The 19,863-nt window shown below is 37.8% G+C and overlaps 1 protein-coding gene across 8 annotated transcripts in view; it reads left to right on the forward strand.

The window, feature by feature from the left end:
- Positions 1–19,863, forward strand: part of supt3h (SPT3 homolog, SAGA and STAGA complex component) — a 455,384-nt gene that overhangs the window by 316,588 nt on the left and 118,933 nt on the right. For all 8 annotated transcript variants that reach the window (XM_060851413.1, XM_060851403.1, XM_060851463.1 and 5 more), the window contains 2 exons: positions 7,443–7,529; positions 12,183–12,276. In XM_060851413.1, coding sequence (XP_060707396.1) covers positions 7,443–7,529; positions 12,183–12,276 — 181 coding nt within the window. The remainder of the gene's footprint in view (positions 1–7,442; positions 7,530–12,182; positions 12,277–19,863) is intronic.

Raw genomic sequence — 19,863 nt, forward strand, 5'->3', positions numbered from 1 at the left:
AAGTAGAAAGTTAGAGAAGATGGAAGACAAATGGGTAACATCAGTACAAGATTAAAGAGGCAGAAAGAGAAGGTAAATGACAGACGGAAAAAAGATTAAGCATTCTTCAGTGAGTTGGTCAGTTATTGCTTAGTGATGGATTGCATACCTCCTTGAGCTTTCTTCTTGCTTCAACATCTTTGGCCATCATCATCCACCTTTCTTCAAATCCACCTACACTATAGTGATGTCACGACGTGGAGGTTGAACTCCTCTGCTAACTAAACTAAACAACCAGAGAAGATCGCCTTGCCTCGTAGTCAGTTAAAGATGTGTGAATGAAAGAAGATCCTTGATTTCCTCTGTCTAAATAAAAGGTAGCAATTTATTTACTTACCCCAACAGTGAACACTAACCAAAGATATTAACAAGTCAAACTCTTTCCCCTAACTAACAACTACCCCTTAGCTGTCCACAATTCTATTAATATACTGTTCTAATAACACAATTAATACTAACAGTAAATTAGCACATAATTTCTTAAAGTCCACACAGAATAGATCCTTCTGAACTTTGTGTATTTTCTTCCATCATCTTCCTTTTTCCAGAATTCCTTTTCAACCAATTTCTGATGTCAATGCTAACCACACTGTAGTAGAGTGTGGTGCTGGAAAAGCACATCAGGTCAGGCAGCATCCGAGGAGCAGGAGAATCGACGTTTTTGGGCATAAGTACTTTGGGCATTCCCAAAACATCGATTCTCCTGCTCCTCGGATGCTGACTAACCTGCTGTGCCTTTCCACCATACACTTGACTGATCTCCAGCATCTGCAGTCCTCACTTTCACCTGAACGCACTGTAATCCAGTTTATGAAGAGATGGATAGATGATGTTTTTCTCTTAGAGATTTCTTGTGAGAGCAAGATGTTTATTTCTTCAGATGGCAGTTAGGTTTCTTAATTTTCAAAATGCCTGCATCTTTTATACCCATAATTACATATTAAATTCTTATAACTTGTTTGGCTTCTATGTGTCAAAGCAATCCATTTTAAATTCAATTGGTCCTTAGTCTCCAAGTGTCTTTTTAAGTTAATTGACTGAATTTAAACTGTTATCTGGGTAAAAATGCTGCTTGGCTATTTGAAACAAAATGTCAATTCATTTCGGTCGCTCTCTGCACATTTGCACTTCAAACTGCTGTTCAGATATCTGTTTTTAAATTCTTGGCAGAGAAAATAATACCATTTCTTAAAGGGATATCACAATGCTTTCCCCCCATTTTTATCATTTTTACACACCAACTTTGTGACAATAGGCAAGGACAAAGCCAACACTTTCCAATGAACTTGTTAGGACCTTTGACCAGTCAGGAGTTGTAAGTATGCAATGCACTTTGGAAGGTGAGTATTTGACATTTTATTGCAATGGCCTGTCAGCTCAGTTGCTCTGAAAATAGTCACCTCAATGTTTAGAGTGCCTGCTTCCTAGAACATGCTTGCATTCACGTGGTCCATGCAGCTGACATATATGATCTTCTATTATCTGCTCTGATATATTGTAGTGAGTTTTGGATAAAACAGTGTGTTACAATATTGCAAAATGTTAATAATTATTTCTGATAATGCTGACATATCTCATATTGCTCACTGTAAACAATACTATCGGAGATCTGTAAGTGAATTTAAAATTATTCTTCTACATCTGGTGATATTATGACTGTTTCTGGGAACTGCATTGCTGTATGTTATTACAGAGACATCACAGAGCAAATAATTCCAATCATTGGTCCACCAAACAATTAACATCAAATATCGATCAGATTGCACATGGGAAGAAAAGTGTCAAATCATTTTCCACCATCATGTCAGGTCCTCATTCACCCTGTCTATTTTTACCCACTGCATGATCACTCCTCTGTCTCAGACAGCTTACACTTTATTTGTCCTAATATCAGTTAAGTGCTCTGACTGTACATCCATCTTTCCACCTCCCAAAAATTCCTGAATGCTTTAATCCCTTTTTGCTTTTTGTGTTGTCTTTATGTCTGCCTGCTATTAGCATCTTCACGTGTATGGATTTGTTGATATAGGAAAGGCAGGTAAACCTATTTAAGATGCTAAGGTACATAGAGATGAAAAAAAGTTAAAGGATCAGTTCATTATTAATAGAATTGCTCTGCATCATATTGTCCTGCAGTGACAATAATATCTATAAAGACTGTTCTGTACAGATATATCTCAAAATTGAAGAGTATATCTTGTTGAAAGCATTTCGTTAAAATCTAAGAAACCAGGATAAAGACCAAGACCTTCTGTGCAAATTATCATCAAAAGTGAAGGGAAGGAGCAGTGGTTATGATCAGTTTGTCCAATGTTGTGTTAAAACTTTCCTTTAGTGCTACATCACAGTGAACTTAATTAATGTTTGTTTTCTTTTCAATGTATAAACCTTTCCATATTTCTCAATTCTTGTTGAATTAAAAACAGTTTTAATTGACTTCATTGTAAGCAAAGTGTTCATGACATGTTATATGTTTTGCTGAACATTCCATACTTAAAGCATTGTTATTGTCTTCTCCCATGCTGCATTAGTTGCTGAGCATTTCTGATGTTTTCTAAATGAAATTCACATTTTCAGCATATGGAGTATTTTGTTTTTAGGATCTATAGTATTTGTTTGGATTGAAGTTTATAAATATCATAGAGATTTTTCAAAGGAAGCATATATTCAAATTCAAATCCACTATGTTTCAATTTTAGCTTGTAGCAATCATGTATTTGCAAATTCAAATCATGTCCTGTATTTCTCTGTAATTTATTTTTGATTTTGAGCCCTGTCATAAAACACAGGAAAGGAAACTGGTAAAATATAAACACCACATTGATTTGCATGTCCTTTCAAATAATGTGGTGAGAAAAGGCATGTTAAAATTGATGAAAAATATTAAATTATGTTAAGTACTTAACGATATTACAATCCTAATGTTAACACCTAACAACTTATTTTTAAACAAACTAACAACTAAATATTAAGCCTGATCTATTTTAAGATTTATATACACTGGGCATTAACTTGGGCATATGAATTCAAAATCCACAGGTCTTCAGGCACATTCTTAATGTAACTGGAACAAGAGTGTGCTACTAATTTAACAGTTCACTGATGCACTGGGTCCCAGTCATACATTGGAAGTTACTGGGGTACAGTCTTTATCTGTCTGAAATAAAGTAATTCTCTGAAGTGATGTATGGCTAGTGACAGGCGGTTTACTCCATGGGAATTCCTACATCTGGTAAATAATATGATCCATTATGCATTCAACAGAGGTGTAACTGATAAAACCAAGCTTCTGACTATGGACAGCAATGGGATCCACCTGGGAAAACAGAATTTAATAAATATAGGTGCAGCTGCAGGGCACCCCAGAAATGTTTTTGGGGAGTGGAGGAGAAGGAACACTCTGGTGTCACCATATCCAATCTGAAGTTTCTGTGATTTGTCTGTCAATTGAACCTTATCTACCAAAGTCAGCATAATCCCCTGTGGGTTTGAACTTTGAGGGTTTTTTTTTGTATTTTCTTACAATTTTTGTTTTTGTCAGGGTAAATGAAACACACTGTATTTGGACCAAACAAAAACTCAGTGAGAAAGATCCATTTCTATTTTACCACAAGGGTTATGGAAGAAACTTGTGTATGGTTACAAAATATTGTAATGTCTGAGGATTGGACATGTTGTAGAAACAGTCAAAGGTCACCAAATCATTCACAAGAAGTGAAAAGTAGAGCATGTGGAACTAATGGGGAATATAAAACAGAATGTAAGATCTTTTGCAGTACTCTGAAAAGAGAGGATTTTGTGGCACAGTGATAGCATCCTTACCTTTGTTCCTGGTGCAAGTCTATTCTGCTCTGGAAATGTGTTATAACATTCCTGAACAGGTTGAGTCAAATACCTATGAAAAGAATGAAAGTAATTTTTAAAATTAATTTATGGGATGTGGATGTCACTGGCCAGGATAGCATTTATTGCCCATACCTAATTGTCCAGAGTGCAGGTGAGAGTCAACTACATTGCTGTGGGTCTGGAGTCACATATAAGTCAAACCAAGTAAGGATGGCAGTTTCCTTCCCTAAAGGGCATTAGTGAACCAGATGCATTTTTCCAACAGTCAATTCATGGTCATGATTAGACAGATTTTTTTTTGTTGAATTCAAATTCCACCATTTGCCATGATGCGATTCAAACCCAGGTCCCCAGAAAATTACCTGGGCCTCTAGATTAACTGTCCAGCGATAATACCCCTAGGCCATCATTCAGATCTCAGGAAATTGGTAGATGTTAAACATAAATGTAAATGTTTAAGGGGAAAAAAAATCTTCACAAAACTCTAATCAAAATCTACCTCTGTCTTAAAAGCCCAAATTCTAAAAATATTATTTTGTACATCTTTATCATAATGTTCAAATAAACTTAGGTGAGGCTCGTACATGGAATGCCACAAATTAGCATGAAGCAGTTATAAAAGCAAATTACATTTCTGCAAGGGAATTGAAGTACAAAAATGAGTAGGTCTTGGTACAATTGTTGAGATCACATCCTGGAATGCTGTGAACAATTTTGGTCTCTGGAGTTTAGAAATAATGAGAGGAAATCTCACTGAAACATTAGAGACTATGAAGGAATCGACAGGATAGATACTGAGACATTATTTTCCTGGCTGCAGAATCTAGAACTAGGTTAAGTGGCTGATGAGGCAAGATTTCTTCAGTCAATATGTTGTAAAACTTCGGAAATCTGTACCCCAGAGATTATGGACGCTCTATAATTGAATGAATTCATGGCCAATACAAAACATTTTTGGTATCTCATGGAAATGTGACTGTTCAGGATCAAATGTGATCATAATGAATGGCTCAGCAGACTTTAGAATATCTGCTTATTTTGTTCCAGAAAATGAAGGTGGGCGCAGTTGGCTCTAAACACAGTCCACCTCCCACTTAAGAGATACACCCTAGGAATTTCAGTGGTCCTAGGAATTAAATGTTGGAACCAGCTCAAACCTCTGCTGACTCTTCTATTTCAAGGCAAATTAACGTAAAGCATTTGGGAAATGCCCTGATACCAGGAGGATATCTCCAAGTTGTGCATCTACCTAATAAATATTAAGTTTCCTAGAAATGTTATCATTTAACAAACTCGCAATTTCTTTAATGTTCATTGTTATTGCCTTTGCTTTTCTGAAGGATTGATTTGAGTCTGTTATTTCCAGCCTACCTTTATTCTATTATATCACTTTGTCGTATATCCAGCATCAGTCTCTGTTTTATGTTCACTGCTCAAACTTTATCTTGTGCTGTACTTTTCATCTTATAATGTCCAGGATTTCTGCTTTGCACAATCCTTCATTCCTCTATCATCTTATATGTCCATGACTTTGTTAATGAATTAGGAAAGTGTAAATTTTTTGAAAAAATAATAATTGTACATCCCTTGAATATACTTGTAATGCGATTCAGTTCCATGTCTCTGAACTAGATCTGATATCACAATTTTTTACCACTTGGGTTTCTTTCATCATTCTTGTTGACATATGCAATATTGATACTATTTTAATTTAAACGCAAAATTTGGAGAATACCTATGCATGTGCCATGATGCAATAACCTATTCATGTACCCTGTTGCAATGTTGTGGAGAACATAGAACATTGCAGTGGATAAAAGGGGATTTTTAGTGAACTAGGAGGTTCTATATGGACATTGCCTTTGATGCAATTAAGCAAACTATAAGGAACAGCTTGAGTACGGACAAAGGAAAGTTTAAGAAATCTAATCTGGATTAATTCCCAAGTTAGCAAATGAGGAGAGGGGTGAGCGACACCATAAAAATAATGATTATCATTTCACCATACCAGGCAATTAAGCTTTTTGGTTAAAAAAAATGTCAACATACCATGGCAGCTGACCGGTTGCACAGTTTATGGTGGAGTCTATGGCAAATGTAACTTTTGAGAATCCAAGATATACTACCAAACTTCAATTCTGGTCTAGCTATAATGAGTTCTTCTAAGTTTGAGTTTGTGAAGTCAGCCAACAAACTTGCAAAATGACATGAAATACTAACCCATACAAATTCGAGGGAAACGTTCAAGTGTGCCATGAAATAACATCTTAAAACAAAACTTAAAATGTAAGTATTTTTGCTGTCACTCCTATGGAAATCATTTTACATTAGAAAATGAAATCTGGGCTATGGAATGAATAATGAATAGATTACTCTGTTGAAGAGACACCTGTTTCTACTCAGAGGAATGAAATATTTCAATAAAGCTTATAATTAGTGCACTAAAAATGGTGCATAATGGTCTATCATATTAGGGTGAATTCTTCTTTGGTATTTCTTGAAAGCGAAGAAAACAACTTTATTTCATTTAATTCAGTTTTTGTTTCACTAATATATTTCTCTCTGTGTTGATAAATTTGTGCACATAGTTTCTTTATTTAAATAAATGATATCTTCCATACTTTGACCATGTAATGACTAAGGATAAATCTAATGTCAAAGATATAGGAACCTTAGTTCACTATTTCTACTATAAACTACAATGAACGTGCTACACGATAATCATAATATTAATCAGAAGCACTTTAAATTTTTTTTTCATTACAATGTAGTTATACAGCAATTTCCATATTATAATTTATTGACTGAACCATGTGTCTTAATACATCAACCAAAAAGGAAATATATCCCTTTTCTGTGACTTAGAAACAGCTACTGTTGTTCATTTTTTTTCCCAGTGCTGAATAGACAGAATTCAAATTTTAGACAGCACAGGAGTTGAATGAATAATGTTCCTATTCAACTGCAGCAGAATGAAAGTTGTAGCTCTTCCATACATATTGAGTTAAATATCAGATGGGTAACCTGCTTTTTGGAAAAAGAAGTGATAAAATATAGCATTATATAGAATCATAAAATGGTTACAGCAGCGGAGGCCATTCAGCCCATTGTGTACAGGAGCAATATAGCTTTGTCCTTTCCCTGTTGTCCTGCAATCTGTTTCTCTTCAGGTGCTTCCAAATTCCTTTTTAAAGGCCACAATTGAATTTATCTCTTTCAGGCAGTACATTCCAGATACTAACCACTCACTGCAGAAAAATGTTTTCTTTCCATTCTTTCTTTGTTATTGACTTGTTCTTTCACAAATGGAAAGTGTTCCTCTTGCCCTTCCCCCTCTGTCTGTCTCTCCCTTCCTTTTCTACCATACACACACACACACACACACACACACCTTGTGTAAATCCTTCATGGAATGCAATATACATTGTGTTAAGCCTTTAATTCCGTTAAATTGTAGTTATACATTCTTGCTCAGATAGTTGGATTACTTCATCGCAAAACACTTGGAGTTTATTTACATGCAGTTTACAAGTAAAAGTTTTGTATCATTCCCTTAGTTACACCAAGCTGCGGAAATCTCACAAGTCAGAGGAGCTCGGGTCATAGCAGCAGAAGATATTCTGTTCTTAATGCGGAAAGACAAGGTAAATATGCTTTAAATTAGGTTCCAATACTGTATACTTAGATTAGTATAACACTGTGAAATGTTTACTTAAAACACAATTTGATCATTTGTTTGAGGATTGTTTTGGATCTGACGGTGTGTTTTCCACAATATTAAGTAAAGGTTAGGAAGACTTATTTAGTTTACCCTTCCTTAGGAATATGTGGTCCCTTATCAGTATTTAACAGTCTCCCAAGTGAATGTTGCTCCAGTGTTCTAACTGGAACATTATTTCTTTTATTAACCATGCTATTGATTTGAAAAGTGCCCCTATTGAGCACCTTCCCATCTTCCATTATAGCTTATTTGTCTATAGCTTATAGTCAAAAACTGTCCAAAACAGCACTCATCCTCACAGAAAAGATTCATCTTGTCTACTTATTTATCTGATATCAAATGAGACAACGAGAGAAGCTGCTCAGCAACTCTCAATTAATGAGGGATCAAACTGTCCAAGGCTCCAGCTCTTCTGCTCCAGTTACTGAGGTAACGAGAATCCAGAGATAGTGTGATCCTGTTAGGGTGAAAGGCAAGGCTAGTAGATGGAGGAAATGCTGGAAGACTAGAGAAATTAAGGTTTTTGTCAAGAGAAAGAAGAAAACATATGTCTGGTATAGACAGCAGGGATCGAGTGAATCACTAGGAGAGTATAAGGCAGTAGGAGTGTAGGTAAGAGGGAAATCAGGAGGACAAAAGTGTAACACGAGATAGCTTTGGCAAATTCGGTAAAGGAGAATCTCAAGGAATTCTACAAATGCATTAAAGACAAAAGGGTAACTAGGAAGAGAATAAGGCCCCTTAAAGATCAAAAGGGTCATCTATTTGCGGAATCACAGGAGTTGGGGGAGGTACTAAACTAGTATTTTGCATCCGTGTTTTCTGTGGAGAACGATATGGAAGATATAGAACATGGGGAAATAAATAGTGACATCTTTAAAAATGTCTATATTACAGAGGAGGAGGTGCTGAATGTCTTAATGCCTAAAGGTGGATAAATCCCTGGGACCTGATCAGGTATATCCTAGATCTCTGTGGAAAGCTAGGGAAATCATTGCTGGGCACCTTGCTGAGATCTTTATATCATCGATAGACACAGATGAGGTGTCAGAAGACTTGATGTTGACTGACATGGTGCCCCTATGGAAGGACGGTGATGAGGGAAAGCCAGGGAACTATAGACTGGTGAGCTTGACATTGCTGGTGGGAAAGTGTTGGAGGAAATCTTGAAGGACTGGGTTTACATGTATTTGGAAAGGCAAGGGCTGATTAGGGATAGTCAACATGGCTTTGTGCATGGGAAATCGTGTCTCACAAACTTGATTTTGTTGCTACTTCAAAAAACTCAGAATTAATGAGGACAGAGATGGATGTGAACTAATGGACTTTAGCAAGGCATTTTTCAAGATTCCTCATGATATGCTGGTTAACAGGGTTAGATCACATGGAATACAGGCAGAACTAAGCATATGGATACAGAACTGGCTTGAAGTTAAAAGACAGAGGGTGGTGGTGGAGGGTTGTTTTTCAGACTGGAAGCCTGTGACCAGCAGTGTGACACAGGATAGGTGCTGGATCCACTGCTTTTTGCCACTTATATAAATGGTCTAGATGTGAATATAGGAGATATGGTTAGTAAGTTTGCAGATGACACCAAAATTGGAGGTGCATGGACAGAGAAGAAGCTTTCCTCAGAGTACAATAGGATCTCGTTCAGATGGGTCGATGAGTGACAGATGGAGTTTAATGTAGATAAATGTGAGGTGCTGCATTTTGGAAAGGCAAATCAGGGCAGTACTTCTACACTTAATGGTAAGTTCCTGGGGAGTGTTGCTGAACAAAGAGGCCTTGGAGTGCAGGTTCATAGTTCCTTGAAAGTGGAGTCGCAGGTAGATAAGATAGTGAAGAAGGCATTTGGCGTGCTTTCCTTTATTGATTGGTGTATTGAGTACAAGAATTGGGAGATCATGTTATGGCTGTCCAGACATTGGTTAGGCCACTTTTGAAATACTGCATGCATTTCTGATCGCCCTGCTATCGGAAGGATGCTGTGAAACTTGAAAGAGTTCAGAAAGGATGTACAAGGATGTTGCCAGGGTTCAAGGATTTGAGCTATAGAGAGAGGCTGAGTAGTCTGGGGCTACATGCCCTGGAGTGTCAGAGGCTGAGGGGTGGCCTGATAGAGGCTTATAAAATCATGAGGGGCATGGATAGGATAAATAGACAAGGTATTTTCTCTGGGGTGGGGAAGTCCAGAACTAGAGAATATAGGTATAAGGCGGAAGGGGAAGTATATAAAAGAGACCTAAGGGGCAACTTTTTCATGCAGAGGGTGGTGCCTATGTGAAATGAGTTGCCGAAGAAGTGGTGAAGGCTGGTACGATTACAACATTTATAAGGCATTAGGATAGGTTTATGAATAGGAAGGGTTTAGAAGGATATGGGCCAAATGCTGACAAATGAAACTAGATTTATTTGGGATATCGGCATGGATGAGTTGGACCAAAGGGTCTGTTTCCATGCTGTATATCCCTATGGCTCTATTACATCCTTTCCTATGGAGTTGACCCCTTTTGTAAAGTTCATGTGTGATGACTTCCTTTCTGAATAATTAAGGCTAGATTTCCAATATCAGGACAGACAGCTTGAGTCAGAACATTTCTGACAACTCACATCCATCTCAATGCTTGCATAAAGGGTTACGCGTGCAGTATTGAGTCAGGCCCACTGACTTTGGAAGCCTATCCTAGGTAGATATGAGAGGGCAGAAACAGGCTGCATCAGGTCATTTAGATGACTTGCTTCATCCCAGCTATGTTACAAACTGTTAGGCTGTCTAGCCTTTGTCTCTTTCAATTACTTAAGAACCCATATAGCCCCCTCATACTTTCTGTACCAAATCCATGCAGCTCATGGATGCCTTGCATGTCATTGATGCCAATACATTGCCAATTCAAACCCCAAGCACACTACCACCCGTCCCCACCCTCCTTTGCTGCTCACACTCTGCATTTGACTTTCATAGTCACTATCCAGGACCTACCAAGGGCAAACATCAGCAGCCTTATGGAAATAGAGATAGATAGCCAAGCATTCATAATGAAAATGATAACCCATGGAGAAATGTCAACAAATATCTGTCCTGATACTGGTTGACAGGACCAGATAGTTTTTTTTTTCTTAAGCTACAGTAGATGATCAAACCTGTCCGACAGAGTGCTCTTTTTTAAACTCTGTGACTGATGTAGCTTTTATTTTTGTAAATTTGAAGAGCCGAAGGTTTAAAAATCTTCAGATCATGAAACTTGTATACTGTCCTTCAAGAGTGCTTTGGGCCGAAGTGCCTGTTTCCACATTGTAGGGAATCTAATCTAATCTAATCTGCTCCCTCAATTTGTACCTGCCACACTGTAGGTTAGACCAGCAAAGATAGGATCTGTTTGAATTCAAAGCTCTGTTCAAATGACCATGCTAAATTCAGATTTCCCTCCTGTGTGAGTCATGCCCTGGGCCTTTTTCCCTCCTGGCAAAAGTGATCGTTGGGAAGGAGGATGGATTGTCTGTATCCAGGTTCCACAAATCCTGTTTAAAAGTCCATGGAGTTGTTCCAACTCTGTGAAAATCCAGTTTGTTGAATCCTATCCCTCAGAATTTGGACTTGCACCTAATGAGTTGTAATTTGTTGGCAAGAGATATAAGAAGTGCAACAGTAACCAGGGAATCATATATTAGCAACTTCAGGAGTGAAGGAAAAATATTTTTAAAAATTTAAAACATTTAAATATATTTCTTTGACTTGTATATTACGGCATTCAACCTTTATAAGTATTAAAATGTCTTGTAACAGTTTAAATTTTAAAATGCATGTTTTCTTGAATTTAGTTCTCTTGATTTGAAACTCCAAGCTAATCATTTTACTGAACCTTAGTAACATTAAAGAAATAAAAGACTTTACATGGTTTGAACTAAATAGGTTTGAAGGCAGCAGTTGTTTTTGAATTTAAAGTTTTCTGTTGTTACTCAATGTGTTTTTAATTCAGCTCCAAAAAAATCAGATCCAGTTAGAATGGAGAGAGTGTGTGGAGTATTTTATCTTCAAAAGAGTTCCCAATATCTACTAAGATCAGAGTGTAGTCAAGAATATATTTGCGAACTTGAGAAAAACATCTTCAGATTTATTGCCCAACTGAGATATGCCAGTTAGGATCTTCTTTCTTCCAGGTGTCTTTTGGTGCACTGATATTACTATGTGGTAGCAATTGCCTGCCTCTGAGAGCAGCTGTGTTCTTTTTACTGAGGCTTGTAACTTCAAAAGAGTCTGGAAGCCCATCCAGAACTGCTTGATTCAGGGAAAACAAGAGACCAGATGGGATGAAAGAGCAAGAGAGTTATCAAGATGAGATGATAGAATTCTAATGTTTGCAACATGCTTGTAACAATCTCTGAGACATTTATCTGTGGAGATCTTAATATTGGAAACTAGCAATTTTCTGTTATTAAAAAGCATTGTGTTCTGTAAATGTTATTCAGTTTGGTTTCCTATGCGTGTGTATTTTCATCATATGAGAAAATAAAATTCAAGTAGTACTTTAATGCAAAAGAGCTTTATTGTTTATTTATTTCTCTTTGTTTCCAGAGAAAATTACGCAGATTGCTAAGGCATATGAGTCTCCGGGATTTTAAGTCCAAAATTATTAAGGGAGTTGAAGACGAGGATGTTATTGAAGCAGGTACTTGAAGGAGTAATTATCTCTCATGACGCAATTAGCAACAAGAGAACTTGTAATGGAGTTCAAATTTTTGAAAGCACTAAAATTCAGATTTTATTTATTAAACTGAAAGTGAATCCTAATGAAACAGCAATGGACAAGTGTAGCAAATTACAGACTTTAGCAAAAACACATGACAATAATTATAAAAGTAAAGTTTAGAATTTACAGATGGATGTTGCCATTGTTTGATGCTATCTGAACTGTTCTTTAAATAGTTATGGTGATGGGATATTTGTTTTTGCATTCACAGAAATGTACATGAGAAAATATACATTTCAGAAAGAAACTATTAAAATTTACAAAGGAATCATTCTCAGTTGCACCACACACAGTGGTTTACAACTCTCATCTCCCGCTGCTGGAATTATTTCCCAGTGATATTGTTTGTGCCTTAACATCCCTCCCACAATTCGATTCTTTTATTCACCTGTTTACAATAGTTGGTTCTTCAAACCCCATTTTTCCTGATGGCTTATTATTTTGTCGCAAGTATTTAGTTTTTATTAGTTGTCTCTGTTTCATTATCCCGGGTGCATTTCCCTTTTCTGGTTTTCCTTCCCCATACTTGTCCTTTTCACTTTCTCTTTTCTCTGAAGTGATGAAAGGACCTACACAGACACTGTCAAATGTTGCTGCTTCTGCTGGAATAAATTAGTATAAATATCAGACTGATAATCAACACCATCAAATACCTTTAAAATAACATTACAATTAAATACCTTTATCATTTAAAGTCAAAGCCAACAATTTAAGTCGTGTTGAAACATATTTGCTGCAAATAACATCGATAAAGAAGCCCAGAAATTCTGATTAACAGTGGAGTAGATATGCAGCGACGACTTGGGAAATTTGGGCAGAGCACAGTTTTTGCCACTTTCCTCTTACATCAGAGCCTTCAAATAGCTAGGTTGAGAATTTGATCATCCTCACTCCCTGCCCCATATTCCCAATTTGGTGCTTGGGTATCTCACCATTTAATAAAGTTTTAAGTTGTAGAAATAGGCACATATGCTGAAAAGAACCATTCACAAATCCCACAATGTTATATTCAATCATCTGTCAGTCACAGAGAGCACTTTAACCAAGCATAATGGCAACCTGAAACATTCTCACACAATAAAACCTTTTTAGTCAATTGAAGATTGTAATTGGTTAATTCTTGTCAGGCAGTGAATGAAGGATTATGGATCCAGAGTGAATAGATGGAATTTAGAAACTCGTCAATTATATTCTAATTGAATGGTGGAATGGTAGAGGTTCAACGGGTTCAATGGCCTGCTCCCGTTATGTGTTCTTTTGTCAGTTATAGTGGCTTGACTTGTGCTGGCTTGTATAGAGCGTCACTTAGCTCAGTTGACCGGACGGCTTGTTTCCAATACTACGTGATGCTAAAAGCATTGAATTAATGCATGGACTGAGATTACCAAGAGGACTGTCCTTCTCAACCTCTCCTGAGGCATGGTGACCCTCAGGTTAAACCACCACCATTTGTCTCTTTATAATGAGAAAGCAGCATAATCGTCTGGCAAGACTATGGCAACTTCACCTTGGTTTTTTATTGTCTTGACTCTCCAAGGAAAAGAGCAAAGAACCACTCCAACAGTCCTCAGGTCTGTAACATGATCCCTGTATTGGATTAAATACTGGTAATACCCAAATATGAAATGGACTGATCTTGACAATTTGAGAGGTTAATTACAGAGACAGAAGAGCATGAAAATACTCTGCCCATCAGACCTCAGTGACATCAATATGCTTCTAAATTTCAATGCCAAATTGTTCAGTTTATCTCTCACTTTCTCATTAAGAATAATTATAGATCTAATTATTGCTTTTTTATTGCAATAATATGCTAGGTGCCTTGAATTTAACATTGCTGATTGTTACTGTAGTATTTGATATAATTTGGCCAAAACAGTATTAGGTTTGAACAGATTGCTTTTGTTGATTTGCCAACTAATCTGCACCCCATTTCTTCCACAGTACACATTGTTGTGATTGAAATTTGGTATTCTTATGTTTGTCCTGACAAGTGCAAAGCAGAATCTTAGGCAAAATACCTCAGTCCATGCATCTTTTCCGTACCCATAAGCAATCTCTTGGTTGCCTACTTTTTAGACTGAAAGGCCCAAACTTCATTAAACATATTTTGTTTTCAGAAACATTGTTCCTGTGAGTGGAAAATTTCCAGTCAGCTTCCAGGTTGCCTGATGACAGAGTCAGGGTTCAGTCTTCCTAGCAGACTTCAATCCTTCCCCTAGTGGCAACTGCAAGCTCCTAGTAGGAGTGTTCCGGTCTAAGTGTTGCTCCGACTAACTATTTTAATTTTGAGATTTGAAATATTGGAGAATGGATGCCACAGTTTTCAAGTTTTTACTCTCAGTGCCCATAGTGCTACTTCTTTTAAGCTGGAAGACTTTTGATTTGCCTTCCAAATTTGAGACCCAAACTAGCATTCTTAATCAGAAAGCAAGGCTGTTCTCTGGCCATTAATTTATCTATACAAGGAAAATCGCATTGTGTGACTGTCGACAAATAGAACATGCTTCTGATCTCCATTTGATGTGGGAGGTGAGGCTCAAAACCGCTTCAAAAAAATTATGCTCGTGGTTTCTCCAGAGCACTATATATTGCCTGATTTGACTGATATTTTAATACATATTTCAACATCTTATAAGCTTTCATGAATGGAACTATACATTGGTTGCACATGTTTAACATTGGATTTGCCAAAATGCTAATTCTCTTTTAGTCTCATCCTTAGTTGTTTCAACACTATTCCTGACATACATATGTTGTCTCTATTTTATTCCAATCTGTAGCAAATTATAATCATCTGCATTAAATTCCATCTCCCATCTCCCTGCACACTTACATATCTTGTCCAGTCCATTCTTTGATTTCTGAAAACCCTTCTGATTCTGTGTAATTTGGTATCATCTACAATTTCTCCACTTTCCATTAAATTTCTGAATCCAGGTTATTTATGATTGTTTAAATGAGTGGTGGTACCATTTTTCAGGAATGGAAGAAAATTTGACTGAAATTGCATATTTTGGGGATTCTTTAGAACTTGGACTCCATGCTAATTTATTTCCAATCTTAAGTGACCAGTGTTCAGTGTTTCCCTCATTATTGTTGATGGTGCTTTCATTTTTTTTTCACGTAGTCCTTTTCAGCAGTGTATGATAAATATCATATATTCCTATGTGTATATTTGTTTTGAGCCAAATCAGGACTTCGGCCTCATTTGTTGTGGTCACTGGTTATACTTTGAAAATCTTTGTGTCTTATAGTGGCCCATGTGAAGCCAAAAGCTTGAAACAAGGGATTTGAATTCCCAATGACCAACTTAAAGAAATTACATAAGATTTCACATTTTAAGACTTTTGCTGTAACAAACAACCAAATTTAAATCAACATCTGCTAAACATTATGCAGTCAGGAACTAACTTAAACTTAAGAAATGATAACTCTTACTAATGAATGTGACCAGTATCCCTGTGCTACATATGTACTGTATGGTATGCTTTCCACGGAATTGCATTCTTTTTAAAAATCTGTCAAAACTTATTCCTAGATTTCAACTGGTTCAAGTCTCCACAGTTCATAATTTGGAACATCCAGTCATCATCAAAAGTCCACTCCCTCAGTTTTCTGAAGTCCTAAATTGAATTTCAGCAGTGAGACCCACTCCAGTGATTTATTTTCCAAATCTCACCAAGTAATTCTTCCAGTAAACTTAAATCACTGCAGATTCCTTCATTTTAACCTGTGGACAGGTTAACCTCCTCATTCTGCTGAGTAGCGAACAGACAAGATAACCTTTTTTCCCTCTGCAGACTGCAAATTTGAGGGCGGCACGGTGGCACAGTGGTTTACACTGTTGCCTCACAGCGCCTGAGACCCGGGTTCAAATCCCGACTCAGGCGACTGACTGTGTGGAGTTTGCACGTTCTCCCAGTGTCTGCGTGGGTTTCCTCCGGGTGCTCCAGTTTCCTCCCACAATCCAAAGATGTGCGGGTCAGGTGAATTGGCCATGCTAAATTGCCCGTAGTGTTAGGTAAGGGGTAAATGAAGGTGTATGGGTGGGTTGCGCTTCAGCGGGTCGGTGTGGACTTGTTGGGCCGAAGGGCCTGTTTCCACACTGTAAATCTAATCTAATCTAATCTAATCTAATCTAAAAAAAACTGCTATCTTCTCTCTATTTCTTTCACCCTCTCTCTTCTCCCCCAAGCCTCCCACTTCTCTCACACTCTCTGTCTCCCTCAGTCTTGTTGTTCAAGTCCCTAAAACAGAAAGTTTGCAACAAAAAGAACATCTGCTCTGCCTTTGTTCTTAAATATTAAACCTGGCATGTGCATTACAAATAACACAAAACCTGAACCTTCATTTCCATATCAATCTAGCAGTGTAGCTTGTTTTTTTTTAAACAGAACTCAGCAGATCACATGACTCTTGTTTTAAAGATATAGCATAAAACATTATCATCATATAAAACACCTGAATTGTAAGAGTGAATGTAAAATGTTCAAATATTCTCCTATTAATACATAGAAGTGATGTGGAGGTGCTAGTGTTGGACTGGGGTGGACAAGATCAAGAGTCAAACGACACCAGGTTATAGTCCAACAGGTTTACTTGAAATCACAACCTTTTTAGGCATTGCCGTTTTATCAGGTGATATAGAACATAGAACATAGAAGGATACAGCGCAGTACAGGCCCTTCGGCCCTCGATGTTGCGCCGACCGAATCCTACCTAACCTATACTAGCCCAATAACTTCCAAATGCCTATCCAATGCCCGCTTAAATGACCATAAAGAAGGAGAGTTCACCACTGATACGGGCAGGGCATTCCATGAACTCACAACCCGCTGTGTGAAGAATCTACCCCTAACATCTGTCCTATACCTACCACCCCTTAATTTAAAGCTATGTCCCCTAGTAACACCTGACTCCATTAGCGGTAAAAGGTTCTTAGTATCTACCCTATCTAAACCCCTAATCATCTTATACACTTCTATCAGATCTCCCCTAAACCTTCTCTTCTCCAATGAGAACAGCCCCAAGTGCCTCAGCCTTTCCTCATAAGATTTTCCTACCATTCCAGGCAACATCCTGGTAAACCTCCTCTGCACTCGTTCTAAAGCTTCCACATCCTTCCTATAGTATGGCGACCAAAACTGCACACAATACTCCAGATGAGGCCTCACCAGAGTCTTATACAACTGCAACATGACCTCAGGACTCCGGAACTCAATTCCTCTGCCAATAAAGCCCAGTACACCATATGCCTTCCTCACAGCACTATTTACCTGGGTGGCAACTTTCAGAGATCTGTGTACATAGACACCAAGATCCCTCTGCTCATCCACACTACCAAGTAGCCTACCATTAGCCCAGTAATCCATCATCTTGTTATTCCTAATCCATCATCTTGTTATTCCTTGTTATATGTTCTTGTTATATGAGAGAGAAGCACACAGGTACAGAATTTATGGCACACAGATCAAAAGACCATACGTGAGTGAAGTGTCGACAGGCTAAATAATAGGTCTCTGTGGGTGTTTGAGTGTGTCAGATGGTGTGAGTAAAGTGTCAACAGCTGAATAACAAGTGAAGCGATGACCTTCCAATTAAATGATGCAGAGAGACAAGTACAAAAAGTAAAATTAAGGGGTTGGTGGAGACAAGCCAAATGACAGGAATAGCATAATAAGTATAAGAGTCGCATGCCGAAGGTCTAACCAAAGTAATAATTAATCCAAAACTGTACACACTAATTAAGGTGGAGAGATCATAAGAATTTATCAGGGTGATGGTGTCAAAACAGGACAGAAAGGAAGATTTTACTGATACAGCAGTATGGTGCAGTCACATGTAGTGTAACGTGAACCCAAGATCACGGTTGAGGTTGTCTTCATGGGGATGGAACAGAGCTATCAGTTTATGCTTGACAATTCTGCATTGTTGTGTATCTCAAAGGCCGTCTTGGAGGACACTTACCCGAAGATGGGAGGCTGAATGTCCTTGATAGCTGAAGTGTTCCCCAACTGGCTAGCTGTTATTGCACAGTGTCCATTCATCCATTGTTGTAGGGCTGCATAGTCTTGTCAATATACTATGCCTTGGGGCATCCTTGCCTGCAGCGTATGAGATAGACAATATTGGCTCAGTCACACGAGTATCTGCCCTGTGTGTGGTGGGTGGTGTTCCCACTTGTGATGGTAGTATCCAGGATGATCTGACGTCTTGCAGAAGTTCTCTCTGCCGTATTTAATCACACTATAGGTCATCATTCGCTTGCTATTCAGCTGTTGACACTTTACTCACACCATCTGGCACTCTCGATCACCTGCAGAAACCTATTATTTGGTCTGTCAACACCTCCCACACACCCTATTTATGATATTTGATCTGTCTGTCCATTGATCTTTCTGCCTAAAAAATCTGTGTCTGTGTGCTTTCTCACTTGACCTGACGAAATGGCAACGCTTTGAAAGCTTGTTATTTCAAATAAACCCGTTAGACTATGACCTGGTGTCATCTGACTTGCATAGAAGTGGTAAATTAGAATATTCACTGCAATATTTTCTACTTATCTCAGTCCACTTGTATCTTTCTTGGTTTTTATATCTTTCCTGCCATTTGTTATTGTGGAAATGAAATCATTTTTAAAAAATGCTTAGCTTCCACTGCTAAGCTTTTTATCCCACAAGTCTCTATCTGTCCATCTGATCTTTTTAGCATGCTTTTGACAATTTCTTAGAATCATCCTAGTAGACCCTTTCACTATGTTCCCTTCAAGATTTGTACTAGCAAACGTTATTTCACTTTGACTGATCATATTCATTTTTAAAGGTTTTCTGCTGAAGGTTTGTTGAGCAATCTATATTTTGTCTGAAGTGTTCTGTAATTTCTGAGCTAATTGCCATACCTATTGTACTCTGCTCATTTAATTGATCAACTTCTTTAAGAATAACAGCCAACATTGTTCCTGTCCAATGTATTTGCATTTCCTCAGCCCAATCAAAATCATTTCATTCTCCTTATACCAGAAGCCCCAATTGTTTTCAATCCAACTCTCATTGCAATCAGAAAATGGAGGGTTACAATTGAGGGGAGAGCAGCAAACTATTTGGAAAGAGGGAAGAATTGATTGTCTGGGAGGGACAGTCAGCTCTGAATTTTCATGCAGTAGTGCTCAGCCTGACTCATATTAAGGTGGATAATGTTGAGTCGTGGCTTCAATGTTCTGTTTCAGGACTTCTGGTTAAATAACATTTTATTGAATATAACTGGCCAAGTGCCTGCTGCACTCAGTGTAGGCCAATTTTGGAACAGGGGCTTCATATTGAGTGAACAACTGGCCAATCGTGTGCCCAGGATCCCTTTATTTGTGGCTTCTACCAAAATACACTTTTCAGCCCAAACCTTGCAGTTTCGTGCTATTCACTATAATGGATACTTTGCACATCCTTCGCAACTGAAATCATGCATGGCTGTATTGAATTTCTATGCCAATATTTCCATTCAACAACT

This window comes from Hemiscyllium ocellatum, chromosome 3 (assembly GCF_020745735.1).
Source record: "Hemiscyllium ocellatum isolate sHemOce1 chromosome 3, sHemOce1.pat.X.cur, whole genome shotgun sequence".
NCBI classification, from domain to species: domain Eukaryota; kingdom Metazoa; phylum Chordata; class Chondrichthyes; order Orectolobiformes; family Hemiscylliidae; genus Hemiscyllium; species Hemiscyllium ocellatum.